General features: G+C 44.7%; 1 protein-coding gene across 5 annotated transcripts; it reads left to right on the top strand.

Annotated features, from left to right (window-relative positions):
• CSAD (cysteine sulfinic acid decarboxylase) lies at window positions 1-27,356 on the top strand. 5 transcript variants are annotated; one of them, XM_084836685.1, is made up of 16 exons: window positions 1-90; window positions 592-1,864; window positions 7,446-7,595; window positions 8,822-8,948; window positions 9,782-9,872; window positions 12,896-13,002; window positions 14,428-14,543; window positions 17,732-17,811; window positions 18,778-18,832; window positions 19,244-19,360; window positions 20,642-20,706; window positions 21,254-21,335; window positions 22,982-23,181; window positions 23,341-23,392; window positions 24,542-24,631; window positions 26,710-27,356. In XM_084836685.1, exons 3-16 carry the CDS (start codon window positions 7,473-7,475, stop codon window positions 26,881-26,883), a joined length of 1,479 nt encoding a protein of 492 aa, XP_084692811.1. In that variant the 5' UTR covers window positions 1-90; window positions 592-1,864; window positions 7,446-7,472; the 3' UTR covers window positions 26,884-27,356. The 5 variants fall into 5 exon arrangements, with proteins under 5 accessions (XP_084692811.1, XP_084692809.1, XP_084692810.1 ...); XM_084836683.1 differs by lacking the exons at window positions 1-90; window positions 592-1,864 and adding an exon at window positions 4,698-5,782; XM_084836684.1 differs by lacking the exons at window positions 1-90; window positions 592-1,864 and adding an exon at window positions 4,698-5,747.

Consider the following 27,356-nt stretch of genomic DNA (forward strand, 5'->3'; position numbering starts at 1 on the left):
CAACCGCTTCCGCTGGGCTGCTGGCTTCGCGCACGCGCGTCCCCGGGGGGTTCCTGGGGGTCTGTGGGTGCTCCTGCGGCCGCCATCTTGGTAGGGAGCAGAGGAAGGAGGGGGGATGTTACCAAGGTTACCAGGCCCTGTAAAGCAGATGAGCGAGAGGAAGGAAACCTTCCTGAAAGCGTGCTACAGTACCCACCCTGTTTCATGTGAGAGGCTTGTGACGCTCTAGGTCTTCCTAAGGAAGTCCGCCTGGATTTCTTTGCAGGATACACTGTGTTGCATGGGAAGGCCTTTGGGCACTGGTTAGTCGTAAAACTAGAGGTACCTCAGTTCAGACTGGAGTACCTGCAGTTCACACCCTCAGCAGACCTTGCCTCCTAATTCCCAGTGTGCAAGGACAAGTTGAGTTGTGGTTACCCAGTGCCAAGAGGAAAGCACCGTACTTATGGGGTTTATCACACAGAGCTTTTATCCTGCTGTTGAGATGGCTCTCTCTGGGAAGTTTGCGAGCTCTTCAGATGATGCCGATATCCTCCAGTGTGTCTCTTGCCATTTCCTCCAGCCTATCTCATGTTTTTAACTTATATGCAGAGTACATCATGAGAAATGCCGGGTTGGATGAATCAGAGGTCGGAATTAAGATTGCCGGGAGAATTATCAACAACCTCCGATATGCAGACGATACCACCCTAATGGCAGAAAGCGAAGAGGATCTCAAGAGCCTCTTGTTGAGGGTGAAAGAGGAGAGTGCAAAAGCTGGTTTGAAACTCAACATTAAAAAAACGAAGATCATGTCATCTGGCCCTATCACTTCCTGGCATATAGAAGGGGAAGAAATGGAAGCAGTGACAGATTTTACTTTCTTGGGCTCCAAGATCACCGCAGACGGTGACTGTAGCCATGAAATTAAAAGACGCTTGCTCCTTGGGAGGAAAGCTATGGCCAACCTAGACAGCATAGTAAGAAGTGGAGACATCACCTTGCCGACAAAGGTCCGTCTAATCAAAGCTATGGTTTTCCCAGTAGTAATGTATGGCTGTGAGAGCTGGACTATAAGGAAGGCTGAGCGCCGAAGAATTGATGCTTTCGAACTGTGGTGCTGGAGAAGACTCTTACGAGTCCCCTGGACTGCAAGGAGGTCAAATCAGTCCATCCTAAAGGAAATCAACCCTGAGTGCTCATTGGAAGGACAGATAATGAAGCTGAAGCTCCAATATTTTGGCCACCTAATGCGAAGAGAAAACTCCCTGGAAAAGACCCTGATGCTGGGAAAGACTGAAGGCAAAAGGAGAAGGGGACGGCAGAGGATGAGATGGCTAGATAGCATCACGGATGCAATGAATATGAACTTGAGCACGCTCCGGGAGAGAGCGCAGGACAGGAAGGCCTGGCGTGCTATGGTCCATGGGGTCACGAAGAGTCGGACACGACTGAACGACTGAACAACAACAATCTCATGTTTTCCCCAAACGCAAAAAATGTGGTATTTTTTCCAGCCCATGGAACAGGAGCGCCATGACCTCCCTGTGAAATTCCCCAATAGCTGAAGAAACCTCTGTGTCTGCCTGCTGTGGGCGTTTGTTTTCAGTTGATGGGGGCGCAGGCAGGATGAGATTTGACAAGAGCGAGGGCAAGAATCGCCTGCCATTTCCGTCTCCTGCGTCTGCATTTCTCAATTGGAGGGAGAGGAGGGTAAAATGCCTCCCTGCAACAAAGGGAGACACATCTGATCCCACACCCCACCAAACTCAGAAGCAACATCCTCTATTGTTTCAGAGCACCCTATTAAGTTCAGTGAGGCTTACTCCCAAGAAAGTGTGCTGAAGGTTGCTGACTTACAGGGTGATCTTATGTCTACTCAGAAGTAAGTCAGAAGTTTCCTGGGGGCTGTGAGAAATCAGTACAGCAGAAGTTAAGCTACGAAACAAGACACCCCTCTGCTTTGCATACATGCCAGGGAGGGAGGGAGACACTCCCTCAGTTCAAACCATGTGGCTGCCATGTAAAGAAGCCCTTCCTAATCCCACAAAGAAACTGAAAGCAGGAAACTCTGGAAAGGATGTGGGGTTTTGTGGGAGTTTTGCTTAATGTAAAAACACCCTATGTCTACAGGCATGCTGTTTTAAATCACATGTTCCAGAGCTGAACGTTGATCCATATTAAAGCCATGTGCATGGCCTACAGTGACCTGATGCAAAGGAGGACAGGCCTTGTCCTGTAGCTTTGATATTTTTTTTATAATTATCAATTCCTACTCATTTCTGTCCTGTCTTTCAGACCACTAGGAGCCTCAGTGAGATATATATGTACATATGAATGAAAAGTTAAAGTAATTTAAGTTAATAAAAACAATTCAACAACAGTAGCATAGTAACAGCAACATCCATATCAAACCAGTGTACCTCCCAGTGTATTTCAAAAGATGCAATTTGTTATACAGGTGAGAGGAAAGACTGCACCTGTTGAAGTTCCTTCTTTCTGAACTATTAAAAGATACAGAATTCCTGTCCTCCTCTGCATTTTCTCAGTCACTCTACTGAAGGTTTTCTATTGCTAAATTTCTCCATGATCATGTACGTGGGTACATGGTTGGGCATAGAAAGCAGATTTGCCAACTTAGCTGAAAATCTGTCCTGGCATGCCCTTGTGTCTTGAACCAGCCTGATCTGCAGAAAACTTTTGCTCAGTCACTCTACTGTGGGTTCTCTATTGCTAAATTTCTCAACATGATCACAAATGTGGGTACATGGTTGGGCAGAGGAAGTAAGAGTTGCCAACTTGAGCAGAGGAAACTGCCCCAGCATGCTCTCATATCTTGAATTGCAGCTTGATCTGCAGAAAACCAGCAGGCAGAGCTTTTCACAGCCTGGTGATAAGCTTGATCACCTGCTAATGTTTGCACATAAAACAATTGTCAAAGGCACAGCTAAAGCTGCCAGCTGAAACCTTCAGAGGCTTAGGGCTCAATCCTATGCTTTTTTAGACAGAAAAAAGGCCTACAACCCCAGCATGCCCCAGCCAGGATTGTGCCCTAACTTGGCTACGCTGGAGTGCTTGTGACTCACAAGTAAATCAGCTGTTTCACACTGCAGGCTGAAGTTTTTCCTTGCATAGTGGAGGAGGTGGTGGCTTCCATCCTTCCGTGCAAACAGGTTCACTTACATGTTGCGCTATGATGATCTCCCTATGTCTAGTTGGGTCTTATTATTCATGGTTATCCATTTACAAAAATGCACTACTTCTTTCCTTGATGCCTAACTGTTAACTGGGCTGCCCTGTAGTTATAAGAAGACAATGCCTGCCTGTTGTGTGGGGAGCTAACTGAGAAATATATGTTATTTTTTTAAATGTAAGAGTGAGGTGTGACCAGTTATTTTACAGGGAAAAACCAAGACCCAAACCTTTGTCCCAGCTGTTAAAACTGGGAGACTTTGCATTAGCTTGTGGAAATATCCCTACCTTAAGTGAACTTTGAGGAAGGACACCTACTGCATGGTTTAATATAGCACAAGGCTGGATGGCTGGCAATAGTGGCAGCCAATAACAAATTTTTATGGCTCTGCAAGTCAGATAAGGCTGAGGACATCCTGTGCTAAAGGGCATAAGTTGATCACTTACAAGGGTTCAGAAAAGAATTTCACAATCCTCCAGTTTATTTCAGTATTTTTTGCAGTGGTGGTTGTGTGCCAGGACTTCCTCAGTTGTCTGTTAGGAGTTCTGAATGGCGGTCAAGCTTACCTGAAACACAGATTTTTCACTGTTACCGATTTTCCCCTGCAGTGCAGTGGACTGTGTTGTTGGGTGTGTTGCAGGCTACACTCATCTCAATTCACATCTAACAGAAAGGATCAACAGTCTTCACCAGTGTCCCATCTGCGTACCGCCAGAATTATTATAACAATTCTTATATTTGTACTCCACTTTTCCAGCAATGTGTCCAAGATGGCTCCAAATCATGATAATATTTGTTAAAACATGTATTTAACAGTATTTAACAGCAACTGAATAAAAAGTAGCAGCAAAAACAAACACAACAACTGCTAATCAAGCAGGAGCTAAAACAAAACAAGCTGAAGCTGCTATTCTGAGCATGCTAAAGTGAGCCCACATGAGCTCAATGGGAGACTTCTAAGTAAGCATGCTTAGGGTTATACTGCATGAGCCACCAAAAGCCTGTAGAAGTAAACAGGACAGTACTATGAAGGCACCAATGCTTCCTCCTTGGGAAGGGAATTTCAGAGGCATGTCGCCTCCAAATATGTATTTTGTATATTTATGCAACCCCCCCATATTACTATTAGATGGTGATAGGAAATGTAGAACCACTGGAACACAGTGCCATTTTGGGCACCATCAATTACAAATGCTTCTTTTGGCATCTCAAAAGGACCTCAGTGTGCCCCATTTTTAATCTTCAGAGTTAAAAATAAACAGTACGTTAAAAAAGGGGCTTTTCTGGTATAGCAAGCAAGATAGCATGGTTCTCACGCAAATATCTCTACTCCCACTGTGTATAATGTTACTTGTCAGTAACAGAGGTCACTCTCTTTGTACTTTGTCCCAGAAATCTGTGGAGACGGGTGCAGAATTGAGCAGGTAACCATAGCAATTGGGCATAATGTTCTCTCCTCCTTCCCACTCTGACGTGGGAGAATAATCCCTACAAAGTGATATCTGTGTGGACTGAAAGAGTTTTCAGTGCTGAATGGGGCTTCGTGCTAGAAGAGATTTTGACCATCTAAAGGAGAGGGTGAATGCTCTGAATGGAATAATCCCTCTGCAGGAAGCAATGGAGTCTGTCTGACAGAAAGCACCTAAGTCCCGTTCGACAGGAGAGAGGAAGGTTGCTGGACACCAAAGAACCAAAGAAGGTTGATGAACCCTGGAAGAGAGAAACAGCGAGGACATCCAGCTGAATGACTGACTGACACTATGAATGAATGAATGAATGAATGAATGACACTACTAGCATAAAGAAATCATCAAGATACAATCGAGGCTATAGGGAGGTGAAGCTAGTAATCCTTAGGGTGAGACATGTATTGCAGTTGTGCTGCAGTCAGACCAGCAAGTTTGGAATGTGGTACCTGACACAATTCATCATTATGAATTGCATTAGAAGTTGCATTAAAAAACAACAACAATGTGCACACCAGTTTTAACTTTTATGGCTGGAAATAAGAGCTTTAAGGTATTGTGGGTTAGTGCAGGGAGTGATGACTAATATTTCCAGTGGTCAGAAAACAAGGTGTGTGTGGGGGAATGTGTCTTTGTTTGTTTACTTACTTATTGCACACATGCGCGCGCGCGTGCACACACACACACACACACATATATATATATCTCGTATCACCTTTCTGCCTGTGCATTCAAGGCAGTTTATCATTTAAAATAATGGCATCATTCTCTCTATTTGCGATTTGGGAGGGTAAGTGCCAGTCCTTATGTACCCAAAATAGCACCACCCATGCATAAGCGGGAGGTATCAGCATGTTGGCAGAAGTACAAACATCTTTTTAAAAAAACCTGTCAAGGAGGCACCCTGCCCTCCCTCCTACTCCAAGCATTCCAGTGAGGACTGAACATTCTCAGTGGCCACAGAATGCTGATTGGGTGGAAGAGGAAATGGAATGGAATAACCTCTTAAGTGGGCATGGCTGGCTGGAACCCTGAACAGAAATATTCCACACTGCAGCATTTCATTGCAGGTCCAAAGCTATACCCTCTTACTGACAAGGGGAGGAAAGGTAGGGAGAAGGAACAGGAAAATAAACTAATCAAGGTACCAGTTATTACATAAGATTCAAGTTAAATTAGTATGCTTGGGTAGCAATTCTTGAACTCAGGGGGCCTTACTTCTGAGTAGACATGTATTGGATTGCACTTTTAATTTATATAAAAAAATCAAGATCTTAACCATTGTTAAATTATGCTGTCATTTTGCTGGGGGGGAATTACGATGGGGAGATTTTACCTCTCCATGCCTTTATAATATATTAATATAATGTAATATAAAAGGTATGGAGAAAATTATTTATACAGTGAATAATCATATTTATTTATATAATAAAAAATAAGATTAAGACAAAAGATAAAATTTAATCATTTCAGTTTTCAGCAGTATGAACATGATATTAGGTTGTGCTATATCTTGCCTGTTTTATAAGCTGATAGTTTCTCTGTTTTCTGTGTAACTTCTTGCCCACTCCCTGATCCTTGGAGGCAGAATCAGTGATGTAATATAGTAAGCATATATATGCAAATTTGTTTAATATACATAATTTATATGGTTCATGGAATTCTGCTTTTCTTAGCACAGAAATCCTAGTGTTTCACATGAGCACAGCACTTAGTCTTAATTAGTACAACCCTAATCCTAGTAGTGCTACTGGTGTGGTATCTCATTCCTCTGCAGGAATAGAGGCAGGCTTTAGAAACCAAACACATAGACCACACACTATAGATGTGTACTGCACTGCTGTAGAGGGAAAACACTGTTATCAAAGAACCAAACCAATAAATACAAACAAAATCTTTTAAAAACAAGAGAATCCTGAAGTTGTAATGCATTGTGATAAGGGGCGTGGTAATGTAATGTTGCTGGTTGTCTGCCCTTTTTAGAAATTAGGGCTAGCTGAGCTCTCTTGAGCTGTAAAGCAGTACAAGAAGGGAGTGCATGGACCAGTGCCAGCTCCAGGATTTTTAGGACCCTTGGGCAAGACACCCTCAATGGGCTCCCTCCCTTAGTGCATCTGCCTTCTCACAGTCATTGTCACCAGGTGCTCTTTCTCCTCATACTTTGCTCATCAGCGCTCCCATTTGTTTGCTTGCCACCATTGTTTGGCAGGCGAGGAGTGAGAGAGAGGCAAGTGAACGAGCAGCTTGCAGTGGTGAAGAGGAAGAACGCCTCCAGGAGGCTCTTGTCAGTGGCCCCCTGCCAGGCCCTTGGCAGTTGCCCAACCGTGCCTACCCTTGACACTGGCCCCCGGTGTGGATGCTATCACTTTTGCCTAAATGTATTTTGGTGTTATCCTAAAAGTAGCTGATGATCAGCAGCAGCAGTAGTTATAGTATTTCTTTCTTCCTCTAAATTATGACTCCTTTATAATGTAATTAGGAAAAGTTTAACTGTTGGTTTACTGCATTTTGGATCATGAAAGTTATTATACATGAATATAAAAGGGAGTGTGCTAAACCTCTAAATTAGCATAGACATTGGAAAGGATACTGGAGGAAGGCTAGTTTGTCTTTGAAGAAGCACCAACTTACCCAGGGCAAAACCCAAGAGTGGCATTCTAATCAGAAACACGATTCAGGATATGGTGCAGATTGCAGTAATTGTCTGTAGAATATTCTGGGATATGTAACGTATCAATGCAGAAATATCCCAAGATGGTTTTGCCTTTTTCTGGTGATTTGACATTTCATGTTGCCTTGATCTGCAGGAGCCTGCTTAAGAGGTGTGGCTGACAATGGCAGAGGACGCCTTGTTATCTCCTGGCTTTGATAAAGTGGCTGGTGAGGAGTTCCTGCAGGAAGCATTCCAGATCATGCTTGAGGAAGGTGTCAGAAAAGGGATGGATGTCTCTGAAAAGGTAAGGCTTTCAGAGCTCATTTTCACAATATGACCTTGGGGTTTCCCACTCCACTTTCTCTGGGCCAGGGATGGCCAGTTTCTACATTATGGGCGGCCACTATATACTTCAGATGGTAGTCTGGACCAGGGGTCAAAAATATATTTTGAGCAGACCAATCCTATGGGACTGCCACTTCCAGAAGAACTGCCACTTCCTAAGCCCTACAGACTAGGGCAAAACAGGACAGCTTCTTACCTTTTCTCTCCCTTTTCCTTCCTGGTTGTTCTCCCCACCCCCCACCCCATAGATTCCAATGGGAAGGGAAATCACTATGCCAGCTCCAGAGCTGGGATCGTTTTCCTCCCATTTCGGGGTGTTTGTTCAGGGAATGAGGGTGCTTTGAATCTGGGGGAACCATAACCTGCCCTGATCCACCCCTGACACACACACCTAGAATGCCCCCCCCCCCCCCCGCGCGCGCCTTTACTGTCATTGGAGGAGCAACAGTAGAGCAGTGACAGCAACAGACCTTGTCATTGCTGGTCAAGGGAGGACCTTTGCAGCAGATCTCCCTCTCTGCCTGTGGAAGGGGATGTCCACAGAATCCTATAGTTTCTGGCACGCCCTGCCAGGGACCGTAGGTTTGCACCCTCAGCTTCTTGCTCTAGTGTGCCTAGACTAGCAAGAATGCTTGTATGGCCGCTTTTAACTCTGAAAGAATCTGTCGGAGATCCAGTCATGAATCCCCGATGGTTTCATTTAGTATGGCGCTCAGATAGAAAAGACATCAAGTTTAACACCTTCTCCTGCATAAGCCTGCCTGAATGTTGTTTACAATTTCACTGGTACCGCTGGATATATGGTACAAACAGTTTCATATTTGTTGTTGTTGTTGTAACTATTGTTCTTATGTTTCTGTGCAGCACCCTGGTAGAGGAAGGGTAACTCACAACTTATTTTTAAATAAATTAGCTGTGGTGAACGCTCCTCCCCCATTTCCACCCACTCCCATACACGACTGTAGTTACAATGATGTAGAACTTTTGTTGACTTAAAGTTATAACAGCATCAGTGTGCCATCGTATGCTAGCATCATTTGGAGCTGTGCTAGTATACAGGATTTAGTAGCAATCCTCTCCTCATCCAGTTGGCATAACTTGAGGAGAGCATTGCGCTGTTCAGATTTTTAGCTTATATGTGACTCTACAGGATCTTTGGATATTAGCTGACCACCCTGTTTGCAGGTATGTGATTGGAAAGAGCCTGAGGAGCTGCAGCAAATTCTGGACCTGGATCTAAAAGACTGTGGGGAGCCACAGGAGATGTTGCTGGAGCGTTGTCGGAATGTTATCAGATACAGTGTGAAAACATGTGAGTGTTTTGCACTGACAACTAACCTGCAAGAGAGTATAGTTCCTCCCCCAAATCTACAGGAATATTGTTCCTGTACCAGTTTCTGTAAATAAGCCCTTAGTAAATTAGGTCTTGTTTCCATGGCCTGTTACCTTGTGATCATGATCTCTCAGTTTAGTTCAGTCTGTCATTTTATTATTATTAATTTTTGCATGAATTAAGTGTGTACCAAGAGATTAAGTTTAAAATAATGGAGAAGGCCCCTAGATAATTTCGGGCTCTTGCTATGCCTCTGTTTTCTCTCAGGCTGAGTGACCATGCAACAAGTAACATGTTCATTATTTTTGATGTAAAGCCATGTGGATTTAAAATATCCTATAAGCACAGTGTCTCAAAGGTAACTGAAATCATGAGCCGAAGTGTGTGGCTTAAGCAACCTGGAAATCTTTGTCCTTGCAAACATAGGGCTAGGATTCAGGATAGCCATATGGAAACCACTATGAATATTCCTGCAAATATAAATCATGTAGAAATGCAAATGTAAACAAGCCCTTTGCAACGCAGCATGTTTTGGCAAAAAGAGACAACAACATTCACATGAATGCAGGCAACCAAAGTACGAAATACTTTTGTGGGGATTATTGCAGACAACAGGTCCTTTACAGTAGTGCAATTTACTAAATCTTTATATACTGCAGTGTGTTCCTCACTTTTCCCCTACAAGAGATTATTGTATTTGGTAAAGTGATGGTGCTGGATACATCATCGCAGATCTAAAGTAGCCTAAAATTAGCAAAGCTGTTCTCTCTCTCTCTCTCTCTCTCTCTCTCCCCCCCCCCCCTTTTTCCCAGGTCATCCACGCTTTTTTAACCAGCTGTTTTCAGGGCTTGATCCCCACGCGCTGGCTGGACGGCTGATCACAGAGATGCTCAACACCAGCCAGTAGGTGTTTTGCACTTTCTGATGATGATGAACTGGCTTTCTGGTGAACAGGGCTTTCTGGTGAAACTTGGCATTAAAAATAGGTTACAGGGCTCTGCTCTGACACAGACCAACTCTGCTGTGGCTTTTTTGGTCTGGAGACAAGACTGTCATTTTTAAAGGGAGCTGAAAGTGGTTTGAGGAAAGGCATTGCTTCCTATGGTATACCCACATATTTCTTTTGTGCTCTGTTGTTGCTTGTAATCAAACAGGTTTTGCAGGTTGTGAAACAGTACCAAAACGTGCAAAAATCTTTACCAGAGGCAAAAATGGGATTGCCACCATGGACAACAATCCTTTTTAAAAACAACGTTCAATGATATCATATCAAATAGATCATCTGTCTCTATCCTTGATCCAGGAGGGTTGACGGCATAGTGTTCCTCTAAGAATAAAGCACCTCCTTTAATGCAGCCAATCAGCGTTTCCCTGGTAATGTGTAGTTGGGGAAAAATAAGTGATGTCATGTCATGACATTTTATGAGCATTTTCCCATCCACTGCAATCAGCAAGCAATGAAGCAAAGCAGCAATTTATTTATGTCTTTGTTTATAGTCTGCCATGAAAACGCCAGCACAAGCAGTGTCCCCCTAGGAGTCAGCAATGACTCGGTGCTTGCACAGGAGGAACCTTTCCTTTTATTAATTACATGTATTTCCTGTGTTCTATACATGGAGCTATATATCGTTCTCCCTCCCCATTTTATCTTCACAACAACCCTGTGAGGTAGGTTAGAATGAGAGATAGTGACCGGCTCAAGGTTACCCAGTGGGTTTCATGGCTCAGTGAGCCTAGGTGTCCCGCATCCTAGTCTGACACTCAAACTGCTACGTCATACTGGGTCTCAGCATGTGAGTGAATACTAACATAATGATGTCACATCACACTTCTTTTTCTACTACACATTACTGGGAAAATGCAGGTTGTCAGCTCCCACCTATTGCCTCGTAACCTGAAGTTTGGGCCTAAAGGTGTTTCCACACTCTGGGCTTGTCTACACCAAACCCGTGTATCAGCCTTATACCAGTTTAATTGTCACCAAAAGAATCCTAGGAATGCACCCGTTTAAAATGGCAGCTTTTGCTGCCATCTTTTGGCTGGCTCCTGCGTCCTCTGCCTCATTATCCTGGTAATTGCCTGATTTTCTGTCTTTCACTCGTGATAAATTATTTTCTCTTTCTTTGCCAACTACGTGTTGTTGTTTTGTTGTCTTTGTTTGGCCCAATGGTGACGAGCAAAGTTACCAAGGGGAAAGTAGCACCCAGTCCACCCCATGTACTGCTAGTTCAGCGAAGGCTCTGCCTCAAGAACTACCCAAGGGAGAAGTTATGACATTATTTAGAGTTATAGCTGGAGACTTAAAGATGATTAAAGACTCTATAGTAGTGTTACAAGAGTCTATTGAGGGAATAACAGGGAGGGTGGATCTTTTGGAAGCCAGAGTTGCACAGCTGGAAGAGAAATCTGGGGCTTAGGAATAATACTTTAGTTAGGATGCTGAAAATTCTTTGTTGGAGGAGATCTCCAACCCACCTCACAGAACTATAGTTCTCAGGGCCCCCTCAGGAGAAGGAATGACTATTATTCCAGTTTAAGAGCTTTTCTACATGAGGCTATTAATCAGCTGTTAATCCGCTGTATCTACTTTTGGTTTTGTCACAGAATTGAGATCCGAGCACTACATGAAGAGCATTTCCTTTCTTGCTTTTCTGCTTCATTACCTCTAGGTGGCATTGTGGTATAGTGGAGTAGTGCAACTACACAAGTGAAAAAAGAGATTTCTTTGTTTTTTTCGATTAAATACCACATTTTCCCTGCTCTAAAAAAAAGTTGCTGAAAGTGGTATTTCGACACAGATGTGAAACTGGAGGACCCGTAAATAACCATGAGTAGGGAATGATGAGCCCACAAAAATGCTTGGTGTAGAAAAGCCCTCAGTCTTTGGAATAGGTGGATGGGGAAAAAGCACATTTGTTATTCATTTGCTGCACACATTCCTCACACCTTTCTGTGAGACTTAGGCTGCACACTTATTAGGGATTAGGTTCCTTTGAAATGAGCGGGACTTGCTTCCATATAAAAATGCATCAGATTGCGCTGTTCCCTTTGTTTCAGGGATACTGGGCTGGATCTGAACTAAGTTAATTGAACTTGGGACCCACTGAAATAAATGGAACAAATTACTTAAAACTTAAGTTCCATTGATTTCAGTGGGCACTAAGTTCAACTAATTTAGGGTGCTTCCAGATGAGTCTTTTATTGTGCTATCACCCTGCCTCATTTACAGAATTTTACAGCGGGTGGGGGCGGGTTGGGTCCAGATGACATCATCTTCCACTCATAACTGTCCCATGTTTTCCCACCCCTTCTTCCATCTTTTTCCTTGCCGTTGAAAATCCATTAACGAGCAAAAGATGGACTTGCTGCACAATGCTTTCTAATTAGTAGCACTAGGAGCTCTCCCTTTCGAAGTGGTTTTAGTCTGGATCCAACACACTGAATTTTGAGCGCTCTGAAAATACAGTATTTTTATACCTGAGAAAATGGGTTTCTTCCCCCAGAAAATGCATCCATTCCTTTTGTTATTTTTTGTGTGAAATGTGATTGCATGAGTGTCAGCACAGCTATGAGATGCTCGCTGTGACTCAGTTAGTGATGAGTGACATAACTCCCTCCCTCCCATGCCCACACCCATTTTGTGAACTCCTTTTACTAATTTTATTTTATCGGACATTTTGATATATGTTTCAGCGGCTGTGCTCTCCCTGCTGAGCAACTTTAGTGGTGAGGTTCTCATCCAGCTGTATAGCTTTATACCTTAGATTACTCATAGGCCTGCCAATATCCCTTTAAACATTCACAGAGAGATTTTGACTTGAATGACAAGTGCTGTTCCTGGGTGAAGCTCGCAAGTCCTGCCCCTTTGCAGTTGCAGGTGAATGACCTGGGCAAATCCACCCACCCGCCTGTTCCTTCTGTTCTAGGTACACATATGAGATCGCCCCTGTCTTTGTGTTGATGGAGGAGGTGGTGCTGAAGAAGCTGCGGGAGCTGATTGGCTGGGAGAGTGGAGATGGGATCTTCTGCCCCGGTGTGTGAGCCCTCCTAAAGCCACAGGGTGATACTTCTTGCATGTTTTAAGGCTACTCTACACCAGTACTATACCATGTGTCATTCAGTGTTCAGTTAAAGTAAATTTAACCCACCTGTCCTATCTAGATCATGTTGCACTGAACATATTTGAGAATATCACCACAGAAATCCTATGCTAACCTTGAGATTTGACATTACAATGATCATGTGTCGGTAGGTGGAAACAAGCTGTATTTCTGCTCTTTTTTTCTTCACTCGTTTCAGGTTGTTCCTGACCTCTAGCCTTTAATGTAAATGCTCTTCAGTTCTTGGATCTCTTGGCTTGCCCCTTCTTACACTTCTCTTCCTTCAGGCACAACTTCATCTATTGTCACAGGGAACCGCCTTTACCAGGTCAGGATGTTTGTCCATCTAGTCCATCTTTGTCAATTCTGACCAGCAGCAGCTGTCAGGCAAGGGTCTTTCATGTTTCCTGTCCTTTCAACTAGAGATGCCAACAATTGAACCTGGGATCTTCAGCGTGCAAACCACATGCTCTGCCACTAAGCTAATAGTCCCTACCCATTGCCATCTTCCTTTGTTTCCACCATGTTGCATCTCTGCCTGGAACACTCTCCCTCTCTCTGGTCCTCATCATACTTGTCTTCCCTCCCTCACATACAAGACATATCTCTTTAACAGAGACTTCCCCAATTCACTGTAGCCTCACCTTATGCCTCCCTATTTCCTACCAAACCTTCTTCATTATTCATTGCAAATCTCTGATCTTTCGCTGGTCTCTGTTGTCGACAGAAAGTGATTTGATGCTGTTACGTTCTTAAAACTAAGCAGGTTGCAGCCTGGGAGATTGCCTGAGAATCCCAAGCAAGCTGCTCTGAGTTTCCCAAAGGATGTGTGGGCTATAGGAAGGACTGTGTTCTGAGCTATAAATATACAATTTATGTGTCCAGGCAATCCAAGTTCTGCACCAAAAATTATGCATTCTGCAACATGGGCCAATTTCTATAATGTTCCCTATTTGTGTAATTTATATGGTGATTCTTGACTATTTGCATAATGTATTCTGGTTTTGCTAGTCAAGGGGATGGCTAAGGAGCTATGCAGTGCTTCACTGCTTCCTCATCCACCTGAAATCTTATTTAACCAGGCCTCTGGCTTCTGAGATTTTAGAGGGCATTACCCACAGCTTTTTAACCATATCTTTAGAGTCATGAGGGGTAGGAACTTGCATTTTTTTAAAAAGTGATATTTTCCGAAAGCTAATATTTTCAGGAAGCTGAATTCTGCACTCAGTATCAATTCTGTGACTTTGCTGTGCTTCTGCAGAATTACAACACACACATAGCCCTTGCTATACGTGTGTGTGTGTGTGTGTGTCTAAATAATTTAGATTGTGAGCTCTCTGGGCTCTTTTTCTCTGCAGGGGGCTCCATCTCCAACATGTATGCCATGAATGTGGCACGGTACCACTGCTTCCCAGACTGCAAGCAGAAGGGTAACTGGGCAATACCAAAACTGGCAGCTTTCACATCACAGGAGGTATGGTATTCTTTTGAGGCAAATCTTTTTTAATGTCAAGAGGAAGGGAGATTTTACATTTGGTCAGGGCTGGGCCTGCCATTAGGAATAGCAAGCCAGCCATCTTAGGTAGCAAATGGGTGGGACAGCAGCAAAATATTGCAGGACAGAACTGTGTGTTCCGGGCAGCCTGCCCTGCAACCCCTAAACTAGTCTGCTGCCATCAGGTATGGTGAGGGACATTGTTCCATTACCAACATTGAAATAACATGGGTTACTGTCAGTCTGGTTGGACTCTGTATGTGGAATGGGCATTTTGACCTTCGCTTTAGGCAGCAAATGCCTTGAGCTGGCCCTGCCTGTGGTTCACACAGACTTGTCTCCTTGGGGGTGCTTGTGATTCTCCTACAGCTTTTGGCTGTAGCAGTGGCAAACACCGGGTTACATCCTGGTGTCCACTTCTCCATGTATACAGCCAGCACACAATAAACCTTTTAGTGCTGTATGATTCCAGGCCAGACTGGCTCCAGCATTTGGACGGTGGGTGGAGAATGCCTTGTAAGCATCAGGGACTGTGAAGGCATGACAAATGAGGTGTAGAAGGGCGTACGTGTGTGAACTGAGAACACCCAGAGTTTCCCTGTGCCATCATCACTGGAGACTCTGGGGCACAATGCCACTGGGCATGGGTCCGGGCACGCTGTTTCGCAGCTGCCTGGATCTCTCTTCAGAGAGAGCCAAAATAGCTGTACAGGTTCTCAGTGGGCCTTCATGGGTCTGGGCCCTGATGACATTGAACCCCGCAACGCTTGGGCATTGGCCATAGTTCCAGGCTGGCCCCCCATCCCTCAACGAAGACCCGGGACATAATCAAACAGGTTTAACTGTGAGCCCCCACAACACCTTAATTTATTTACGTTTCTGATCTGCAAAATGCTCCGCTGCTGAACTGCCAGCTTTTCCCAGTCATACTGTGGGTATACTTGCTGTCTAAGGTGAGAGTTAGTAGATATTGTCTCCTGCTACCAACTGGTTTGGGCAGCCCACTGCCCACCGGCTCCAAGGATCTGATCCATAATATAATCATTGGTTGCTTTTTACCACCCTCACACCTTACGAGGCGCAGAGAAGGCTCTGGCAGCCTCCCAGCCAGTGAGCTTTGTGTGTGTGCGCGTGTGTTGTCTGGGGTGGGCTGGGGGGACAGGTGATGAGAAGCCATATAATCTGGGATCCATGATGGCTCCCTCTGCCAGATCCAGTCCAGCCAGTGAGAGGTTGGTGCGGGGAAATCTCTCCACTCCTCTGCGATGTTCACTAGAGCACCCTTCTTTCCCCTTTTATCCACTCTGAACCTGCCACTTGTGTCCTGTTTATTTGGATGGAAACTCTCTAGCCCAAATAGATCAAGGGTGCTTCCAGATGGAGGGCTCCTGGTACTCACAATGTGAAATGCCCAGAGAGCTTTGCCTATTGGACAATATAGAAATGAAATTAAATAAATAAATAAATTACAATCAGAAGGCCTTGTGCAGCTATTCCATCTCCCTCTCCCCCACACTTAACAGATTTTTTTTTCTGATAAGAAAAAGATGGAAGAGGTGGTGGGAAAACGTAGGACTACAAATGACAGAAAATGTCGTCTGGACCCCCTGTAAAATTCAGTAAATGAGGCAGGGAGATGGGGTGATAAAAGCCTTGTCTGGAAGCACCGCAGATCAGTGGGACATCTTGCTTCAACAGTACCGAGTACCTCCCCACAAAGCTTCTTTCCCCAAGCCAGTCAGGGGAAAGGCAAATATTTTTTAATTTTTCCAGACCCTTTTTAAACATCGACTGACATGATAATTCTGTGCATGTCTACTTAAAAGTAATTCCCCTTGAGTTGAAGAACATGCATGGAGTTGCATTGTGAATGTTTCTTTAGTCTGTCCCTCTGAAGCTTGTGCATGCTTTTAGTGCTGTCCCCTGCTGCTTCAAATTTTGATTGTTACAATTGTTGGCTTACTGATGTGATCTGCCCCAAGAGTATGTTACTGGAGGGCAGGATAAAAATTGTATGTATGGATAAAAGAAACAAACAAACAGTGAGTTCATAGTTGCATCCAGATGTGCACATAAGAAGAGCCCTGCTGGATCAGACCAAGGACCCATCAAGTCCAGGATCCTCTTGGCAGCAGTTGGCAGCCAGATGCTTCTGGGGAGCCTATAGCAGGGCATGAAGTTAACAGGGCTAGAACAGCACCCCTTTGTTGAGTTGTCTTTCTCTCTCTTCGCCCCCCCCCGAACACATTCACCAGATTTTTAAAAGGGCCTGGCCAAATACAAAGGTTTTTCCCTGGCATTAAAAGACGTAAGAGTAGGTGCCAGGTGAGCCTTCTCGAGGAGAGAATTCCTGAGTCAGGGACCACAGCTGAAAAGGCCCTGTCACCATTCTTCACCCGGCTAACTTCATAAAGTAGGTCAATATTATTAACCTCATATATTGCAAATAGAGGGTTGAGGCTGAGAGTGATAAGGCCCTTCCTTTTAAAGCCCTATGTGGCTTGAGGTCTGTGAACCCATCTATGAAGCTAGATGGGTGGAGAATGGTGACAGGGCCTTTTTTGGCTATGCTACCCTGTCTTTGGAATGTTCTCCCCAAGGCTGTGATAAGGATTGCTTGGATTTATGTAACTGAATATAAATGCAAATTGCTATTTATTCTTGCAGTTGTATATTTATAAAATACATTAATTGCCTTTCTGTTAAACACAGACACACACACACAGAGCAATTTACAATCAATAACATTAAATTAATTATTTGGAAATGCTTTTTAAAAAATCATATTGAATTAAGGAAACTCACTTTAAGTAGACCCAAATGCTGAAATTATACAAGAAGGCTGTTGTTGTTGTTGTTGTTGTTGTTGTTATTATTTACATTTCTATACCACCCTATAGCCAAAGCTCTCTGGGCAGTTTACAATGGTTAAAACATTAAAAATACAATATGCAAAACTTAAAAATATAAGAAACAGACAGTATACAGAGACTATACACAAAGACAGTATATACTGAAACCAATTTTGATAATCAGCCAAACCATAAAACAAATCCAGGATCAATTAAAGCTCATCACATACTGCCAAATGAAATGCCTGGATCTTGATAATAGGTTCTTGAGCTGGCATAATCTCCAATCCCCTCTTTTTCCGGCTTCCCTTCCAGTGCCACTACTCCATCCAGAAGGGAGCAGCATTCTTGGGCATTGGTACAGACAACGTCTACCTTGTTGCAGTTGATGAAAAGTGAGAGTTTTCATAATTTGAAATCCTTGGATATATGGATAACCAGACCCAAGGCTCCCGATGTTAACAGTGGATCATCTAAACTAGCAGCCATCTGATCTATGAAAAGATACTTCTCTACTGAAAGCATCCTTGGCAGATGCCACTCCACTTTTCCTGGGAAATCCCTGAGGACAGAGATCCCACAACCGCCCTAGGCTGCATTATTCCATTGCTGAACTGCCTTTTCATTTCTAGGTTTTTACCCACCCCACCTAATGTTTATTGAAAAATGACAACCCTGGAGTCAGGGCTCTGTGTAGGAATTGATAATGGGCATAGAAATTAGCATTTTGAGAATCTGAGCTTTCTTTTTTAAAACAACTACAACCCAAGTTTCTAGCCCTTAAGACAACAAATATTGTTTCCCTCAAATCCTTTCACAAACATTTCTAAAAGGTTAAGGTAGCACATTAAATCAGGACCTAGAGTTACAGTGAGCAGTGCTTAGACCTCTGTGCCACTTTGCATATACCCATTCATTGTGGGGTAAAACAAAGTTGTTCTGTATGGATCCTTACAGTAAGTGCTGATCTGAACAAGCAGAAGAAAAATGTGGAGCACCCTTTTCTGGATGATGCCATTTCAGAGTGCAAGTAGGTAGGGGATCTTATTTTGAATGCTTTTCCATGGGAAAAAAATATCCCTGCACATAGAAAGCTAGTACTTCAGAGAGAAGGCAAGCCTAAAGCTCTTTCCCCTGATATGCTAGTTTTCTATGCACAGGGCGTTTCGCACAGGGGAGCATTGAAACATGAGTTTCCATACCTGCAAACTAAAATAATAAAATCCAGGGGGAAAAACCCTTGCACCACATGATTCTGCTGCTTGGATAGATTGGGTCTAAGCCAAGGTGGTTTAAGTAAGGAGATATTTATGAAATGACATTTGTGCATGGGTCACTTCAGTCACTTCTTTCTTCCTCAGGGGAAGAATGATCCCTGCTGACCTGGAGAAACAGATCAATCAGGCCAAATCTGAGGTAGGTTTCCTCTGGAGGGGGAGGAACTGAGGGTATGTGAACTTGCACTTCGTACTTGGTTCTGCTTAAGGGTTTAAATACATGCATAAGTATGTGACATATAGGTATGAGTGTACATCCCCCCTTCCTACCCCCCCCCGCATCTGTGTAATGTTGGTAAAAGAGACAAGTGCTGTTCCATCATCACATTAATCATTTTCCCGGCCCCACTCCAATTCTTAGGCTGCCACTTGCTGAATGCCATGATGTCAGGTCATGCGTTCCTTTTAACACATGTTATCAAGGAGACACATGGGGTGAGGGAGAACGTGGGCTCGTGGCAGCCATGCATCTCCTGTAATGTTTAATTAGGTCCCCTAAATACTTACCTTCCCTCAACCAATGCCTGCTCTTGTGGTTCTTCCCTTCCAGCGGGCGTTCCCCTTCTTTGTCAACGCCACCTGTGGCACCACTGTCCTGGGAGCCTTTGATCCCGTGGCTGAGATTGCAGAAGTGTGTGCAAGGCACAGGGTCTGGCTACATGTGGATGTAAGTACAGTAATGCTGAGGGGAGAGCCCCCTACAGATCCTTGGGGATGGTGGGAGATGCCTGTTTAGGGGCATGGGGTTGGGGGAGAGATTTTGTATAATTAAACCCTGGATGCCACCAGACCAAGTTGTTGGGCGACAGATGGGGTTCTTCTGACATAATGGCCAGGATCCAAAGGGCCATGCGCACTGTTCCAGGCTTTTAAGGTCCTCTTCCTATCACAGCCCTTTGAGCTCTTCCCCCACTCCCATCCCAACTTCTCCAGAAGTGGCATTCATTGTAGTGTGAGGGGCTGTGGCCAGAAGGTAAAATCAGCTTTTTCACCATGCACACAGAAGAGCTTTTGCCTACAGCCAGTTCTCTTTGGAACTTAGCCAGTATTTGATATCCATGGGACTACATTTTGATGCTGCCCCAGTAGTGCTTTCGTGATGTCAAAATTCATTCCCTGATACAATCTTTTTTCTGATGATGATGTCCAAATCCCATTCCTCTTGGGCTGGGATTACAAAACTGTCCTCATGCAGAGATGCAACCGGCAGCGTCTTCTGAGGGTGGGTAATTCTGTTGTGTCTCTGTATGAGTGACTGTATGCTGCATTCACACCTAACACAGTGAAGCAGCAGAGTAACCCACCCCATGAGGCTGATGAGAAAAGGCTGTATTAGTGGATCAGTCATGAGAGATGCAGCAGGCAGCCTCCTCTGTGAGGTGGGTATTATTTAATTACTATCCAATGTGTCTTTGCAGAGGATGTGGGAATGAAGGAAACAGGAGCACCGAGGAACACAAATCAAGGCAGGAAAAAAGCTTGAGGGAAGCAGGGCAGTGTGTTCACTTCATGTCTGTGGTCATACCACATAAGCCCGGATTTTGGTGCTTCGTGCAGAGTTCGTGTCTTGAGAGGCTGTCATCTTTTAAAAAAACAACAACAATCACATTTCTAACCCTCATAGTTACGGAGATAAGTGGTGTGCATCTACTTACTAAAACTTATTAATGGTGCCTGAGCTGTCAGTGTAGGGTGAGAAGTTATGGCTTTGGCCCACAACCAGCCCTTCTTGGTAAGTAGCCACAGCTCCCTGTGACGGATTAGATGCACAAATGGGTAAGGCTCCCATTCTAGATCTGGTCAGCTAGCCCTGGAGTTATACTGGAGTTATGGGAACACTCTCTGGGTATTTTCAGGTTGGGATTTCTGGTCACATGAACACTTCACCCACCTGCTTCAGCGCAGATGAATTCTTAAAGACTCATACGCCTCTCTTACCCCCCTGTAGGCTGCTTGGGGTGGCAGTGCCCTTCTCTCCCAAAGACACCGGCAACTTCTGGATGGGATCGAGAGGTAGATGCTATTTCTTGTGAGAGGGTGGGCTGTACATCACTGGAAGGATACAGCCAGGGCTGTTACCTAGTGTGGCAACTTGCTCAGACCAAGGCGGTGGCTTTTGTGGAAATGTTTTATAAGGCCTGCTGTGCCTCCATTGGCTTGTGAGGCCAGCTGAACATCTTCAGTCAACATTCACGTGTGCATAACAATCCCAGACAATTGTGAGCATCAAAAAACTTAGAGATACACCAGTCAATGTTGACGGTCACCTAAATTTTATTGTCAGCCGTCACCTGCATCTGTTCTAAAGGTGGGGAAATTAGGCATTCACAAAATTCACCCAGGGCTGTCTGCATTGACATGTAAATGTTGAAATTCACTTTACAGGCACTTCCTTTTGGAAAAGTCTAGTTCATTTTGAATACTGTAATCTATTCTGCCCCCATTTTCTCTCTCCCCACATACATTGTGTATTACTTTCTCATGCCTCTTAGGACTTTTGGCTACTTTGGTAATTGTTGGAATCAGCCATAAGATATTTGTTTTTCTGTTTTCCCCATAGGGCAGATTCTGTGGCTTGGAACCCTCACAAAATGCTTATGACTGGGCTACAGTGTTCTGCCTTCCTGCTCCAAGACAGCTCTGTAGGTATTCAGCTACCCTCCCTTCCTGGATAGGAAGACAGTCTTTCTGGGAATTGTTAACCATTTCAACTTAAGAAACCTCCCCCTCCTATTTATATGATTGAAAGGAACCAAAACGCTATCTATTCCAACCCCTGTCCAAAAGTCTAGGGGATGGCTGTTTGTGCTCTGCACCCAAGATATACAGATTTGCATAGATTTGCTAATTTATTTTGCATAATAACTTCTACCTGCTACTGTAGGGGAGGAACTATGTAGAACACTGGAATCCCCCCACTGTGATTAAGGCAAATATTGCCTACCTGCCCTCTGTCTCTGAAGTTTTACCAAGCATTGCCCACATACATTTAAACCTGATTCAAGTCATAAAGGCTAGAAACTTAAAAAATACATCAAAACTGGGATTCAAAAGGTATTGAATTAATTGGGCACAATGAGATGTAAATTTTGAAGTGCAGGAGCTCATCGTGACAGGCCACATAGCGATGTGCCAAGGAGAATTTATAGTCACTGCCCCCAGTAAATATATATTCATACCCTGCTTTTCTGTTATTTATACTCAGTGACGCTTACACTCTGGTGAAAAACTCCATCATAAAACACAGACATCCAAAACAAATTAAATCTCACAATTAACTTTACATAGGATGACTGCAATCTCATGCATATGGCAGTAAGCTCCATTGAACTCAGTGGTGCTTCCTTCTGACTGCATAGGTTCAATTTGCAAAACACATTTTGAGCTTTAACTAAGTATCTTCTGCTCACTGAAAGGCAACCTTTAGCTTTTAGTTAGAAATGCAAACAAACGTACAAAGAAGTGTTACCATTTAACTGCTAGCATGAACTAGGAATCCCATCAAAAAAAAGGTAAGAAGTTATCCAGCCTTGCCAAACTGTTGATGTTTTAAACGCCCTAAATTTTTGAGATTTTAATTTGCCCTCTCCCAAGCTGTCTTTGAGCTTCACCACACCAGACCCTTTATCCTTCAAATTATCAGGGCTTCTGTTTTCTGATTCTTCACCAGATCATGATTGGCTCCTCACACAGGCTGCTTGCCTTTGTTCGTTTTTCTTGATAAATACATTCTTGAGGAGTTGTAGATTCAATTTTACAGCCAGTAGATGGCGCTGCTCATTTTAGCACCATTACAGAAAGTAAAGTACACAGCAAGGCTGAATCTACGCATAGCAGTTATACCATTATCATACTGTTATCATAACTATTGGAACACATGACACCAAGGGGCACCAATGGTTATGATAAAGGTATGATAACAGTATAACTGCTATCTGTAGATTCAGCCCGAGTAAAGCGTTTCATAAGCGCTTCCTAGAGAAAAGTTGGACTTTCTCCACGCTTTCCAGTTGCGGGATAAATCTCATAAATTGCAGGAGGCGCCCTGGACATTGACGGCGTCATTTAAACGACCTGCAAACTCCGTGAGTAACCAATCTTGATCTCGCGATATCAGCTCCATGTGAAGAAGCCCTCTATCTTGCGTTTTTATCTTGGGTCTTTCTTATTTGAACTGTTGTCGTAAGCTGTTTTGAGCATTTTTAATGGACAGGGAGGATATACATGTTTTAAACTGAAATATAGAAGTACTCAAAAGAAATCTGTTTTGACCTCCCCTCCCTGGCAGGGCCTGCTGCAGAGGTGCCACTGTGCCAAAGCCACCTACCTCTTCCAGACGGACAAGTTCTACAACATGGCTTATGACAGGGGGGACCAAACCATCCAGTGCGGACGCAAAGTAGACTGCCTCAAGCTGTGGCTGATGTGGAAGGCCAATGGCACCAAGGGCTTGGAGCAGAGAGTGGACAGGGCCTTTGCCTTCGCCAGGTGTGCACCAGGGGTGAGGGTGGAGTAGGAGCTCTCCCGCCAACATTTCCTTATCCAAAGCATAGGGAACGGAGTGAACACCTCCATTGCTTTGTCATCAGCGGGTGAATGGCATGTAGGTCAATATGGTTCCTTGGCATTCCCTTCCTTTTTTTCTAGGTATCTGACTGATGAGATTAAGAAGAGAGAAGGTTTTCAGCTGGTAATAGAGGTAAGGCCTCCCTGAGCTCCTGGACTCAACAGGCTGCAGACCTGGAATCTCTATTCAACTGGTGTAAAGCCCATGTTGTCATGGGCACGAGTAGTCCTGCTCCTTTCCCAATGTTTGCCCCCTCAGTCCCCTCACCACAGAGGGGCTGATGAATAATGCAAATGTAGTTCATGCATAGTGAAGCCCCCCCCGAAATTTACATGTGGCATGACCCTGCCCCCTCCCCAACATGCCCCAATTGGGCACCTCTGTCCCCTTCTCCCTCCCCACTGGCAGCGATAGCCTGGCTGTGCCTGGGGCCCACCTTCACACCACACTGATTGGCTGAGTAGTGCTGTCCATCATCCCTCTGGTGGAGGGGCTGCCCTCCCTGTTTGGTGTGGATGAAATTAACTGCTATTAAAATTCGAGCTTTGAACTTGTCTGAACTTTCAAAATTTTCTGCACCTCTACATTGCTCAAACTTCAAACAAAAATGAGCAAAACTGGTCTGGTAGATCTCGAGTAATAAGCCTTACGCTACCGTATTCTTATATAAGAAGATATTGACAGAGCTTAACCCTAGGACGTATGAAGGGGCATGAAAAAGAGCGCCTCTAGGCATGTCCAGGGTTCTATTTCTCTCACTAGTGAGTAATCTCAGACTGCTTTCACACATGGGAACCTGCCTTACACTGATTTGGAGACCACTGATCCATCTACGGCCCAATGTTGTCAGATCTGACCGGGCAGCAGCTCTTGGCAGGGCCCTTCCTTAGCCCCATTGCTTGAGATCCTTTTGGAGATGTCAGGAACTGAACTTGGAGCGTTCCACAGGCAAAAAGTACAGGCTCCTCCACTGGTGTTATGGTGCATCTGGGATTAGGGATCAAGGTTTCCAGTGCTGATGCCTGGCGTTGTTCTTTGGCCTTTTCCAAACATTTCCCTTTTCCCCAGTCAGAGTCTCGGTTAGGGGGCGTTGCATAGAAGGATTAATGTAGACAGACAAATAGGGATTGGTTTTGTGGGTGCCCACGTATGCTATTGAAATATTCACTGGGGCCCAAAAACATTGCACTGCACAGTGGAGCGGGGTGGAGAGGTGAGGGGAAGAATTATGGTCCCAAACACTTCCCTGAGGATATCTTCTTGCTCTTTTTTTGCTTCTAGCCAGAGTTCATCAATCTGTGTTTTTGGTATGTGCCTCCCAGCCTACGGGGGCAGGAGGATTGCACCGATTACTGTCTAAGACTGGGGAAGGCAAGTATGGGGACCCTGAGCTGGGAGGGCTAAAAAGGCCCCTGGCATCTCACCTTTCCATCCTGTGAAACTAGGAAGCCATAGGGGTTATACACATGCTCTTACTGCAACACCATTGGGGTCAAGGAGGGCTTAGAATCTTCTAAATTGGGGTGGGCAACCTCTAAGGGCCAGGGGGCCACGCTGCCCTCCTGGAACCTGCTGGGGGCCATGCCCCACCTCCACCAAAATTGCTGCTGCTGAAATTGCAAAAGAGCAGCGGTTCTGTGGGCAAACAAGGCATGTGGGGAGCAGGCAGCATTATTTGCCAGCAGAATTGCACTCCCAAGAACGTGATTCTGCTTGTAAGCAAGGGGCACACTCCCCACGCACCTTTTTTGCTTACAGTAATTTCGCAGTGGTGGGAGCAGGGCAAAACAGCCACAAAAACAACTGGGATGTGTGTGTTGCTCACCCGTTTTTAATGATTATGTTTGAAGTAGACCCCTTTTCTCTGCCACAGCTAAGGGCATGAAGTTGCCTTGGTAGGCTGGAGTCACACCCAATAAGAATTCCCTATGGAACGAGTCAATGGAAGGCTCTTATGTTTGTGGTCTGGTTGTCAAAACCAGCCCAGGGCCAGAGGCACCTGCCCCCAAATTCAGGGAGGCTCAGATTCCTTGAAATCCTTGGAAGCGCAGGATACAATGGCCAGGCATAATCTTGACATCAGGACTGGCCAGTTCAGAGGCTTCATGCTACCTGCCGGTTGCAGGGGCCAATGTTGCACACTCCTTCTGTGACTCGAGAGCTGCCAGGCCTGAGCGCACACAGTCCATGGCCAGCGCTGGGCCAGAGTCCAGCCCAGATTCTGAAGTTCCTGGCTCAACCCCTGCAACCCTGACTGCTTACCATAATTTGGAAGCATAAAAAAAACTTCCATGAGACTCATGGAATAATCATGGTGGATTATTCTTTTATTTTGTTTTTGCCTTCCCCAGTAATGTGAGGCTTGGCTTTCTGCGGGGTGGCAGGCAGCTGTGTGCGAGACCCATTTCAGTCACTAGCAGTGCTGAATTGGGAAGCAGGACTCACTCCTGCTTCAGTATTTCTTGGAACACAGGAAAGCTTCAAGGCAGGTTCACGTGCACATTCGTTGCTTGATGACTGCAGTGTCAAGCAGAGACTTGCACATGCAGACAAGCCATTACAGATCCACTACTCCAGAGAGCTGTGTTCCAATGACCTGCCACCACCTCTCCAACATGGCACTTGCAAATGGAAACAGCTCATATGTTTAGCTGCCGGTCAGGACAGGCGAAAGGAAGTACTTCTGCACACAATCCATAATTAACTTGTTGCAGTCTCAGGCTTTTAAAAGGGATGAGAGAAATTCATGGAGAAAAGGTTTTAATGCCTATGGCCTATGACAGATTAATGGAATGTCAGTGTTCAGAGGCGGGCACATTGTTGAATACCAGATGCTGCCTCTGAACACTGAGGCAACTGTGGTTTGTATCCAATGTTAGTCTTAAGAGTTGACCCATTGAAATGAATGCAACTTCCCCCAATTGGATACAACCCACTGGGGGAAAGCTATGACTTTCATTCTCCACTGCAGTGGTTCCCAGCCTTGTTGAATCACAACTCCCATTATCACTGACCATTGGCCATGCTGGGTCAGGGGCGGTGGCAATTGTAGTCCAACAACATCTGGGGACCCAAGGCTGGGAGCCAGTGCTCTAAATGGTTGGAAACTGGATGCTGGGCCAGTTGGACCTTTTGTCTGATCTAGCAGCGCTGTTCTGATACCACTGAGTATTAAGTTACAAGATGTGGATGCACAAGCATGTATGAGTCAACCCTGGATGAATGGGTTTTGCTGACTCTTCATAGAAAATTCCTCCTATGTAGTGTAAGAGAAAAATGCAAATAGCACAAGTATTTGTTTTGCTATCATTACGCACGTCTGGAAGCCACTATATTACATTTTGTATATATCTAAGAGGTAAGGTTCAAAGGCGTAATGATAAAAACACAACCCTTCCCTTCTCCTAAGACCCTAATAATTCAATCCAATTCTGCTTTCCCTGCGTTAGGTGGCTCCTCTTATTAAGGAGCGGATGATGAAGAAAGGGTCTATGATGGTGGGCTACCAGCCACATGGCAACAGGGTCAACTTCTTCCGCCAGGTGGTCACCAATCCAGCAGTCACCAGAGAGGATTTGGACTTCTTCCTAGATGAGATTGAGAGGCTTGGCAGAGACCTGTAGCAGCTGTGACCTGCTGCTCTTCCCTTCAGCCCATTTCTGTAGACCCTTCTGTGAGGAAGGTGGGATGGACTGTCTCTGAAATCTAGGAGCCTTCACAGTTCGCTTTCTCCACTGCCTTCTTTTGCCAACCTTGCAAAAAACAGGGAATGCTGCAGCTCCCTAGTGCTTATAACTCACCCTTCCTGGGTCTCTCTCACTTCACCCCTCTTTGAAACACCATGGTTCTTCCAAAGGTATCTGGAATATCTTTCACTGGACCTTTTGAAGAGCAGCAACACCAGAAAGAAAGTGGAATGGCCAAGGCTGCTGCAAGGAGCTAGCAGAAGTGGAGGGTGAGTGTGCGGTAGCACCTATCAGCCTCCCATCCCCACCGTAGAGGACCAAGGGTGCAAAGTCCTATTCTTTGGTCTGCTTTCTCTTTCACCTTTTTTTTTTTTAAAATAAAGGCTTATTAAGATGTATTTTCCTGCTCT

Source organism: Heloderma suspectum, chromosome 2, assembly GCF_057233095.1.
Source record: "Heloderma suspectum isolate Gila_16-S chromosome 2, 16-S_ref, whole genome shotgun sequence".
Classification (NCBI taxonomy): domain Eukaryota; kingdom Metazoa; phylum Chordata; class Lepidosauria; order Squamata; family Helodermatidae; genus Heloderma; species Heloderma suspectum.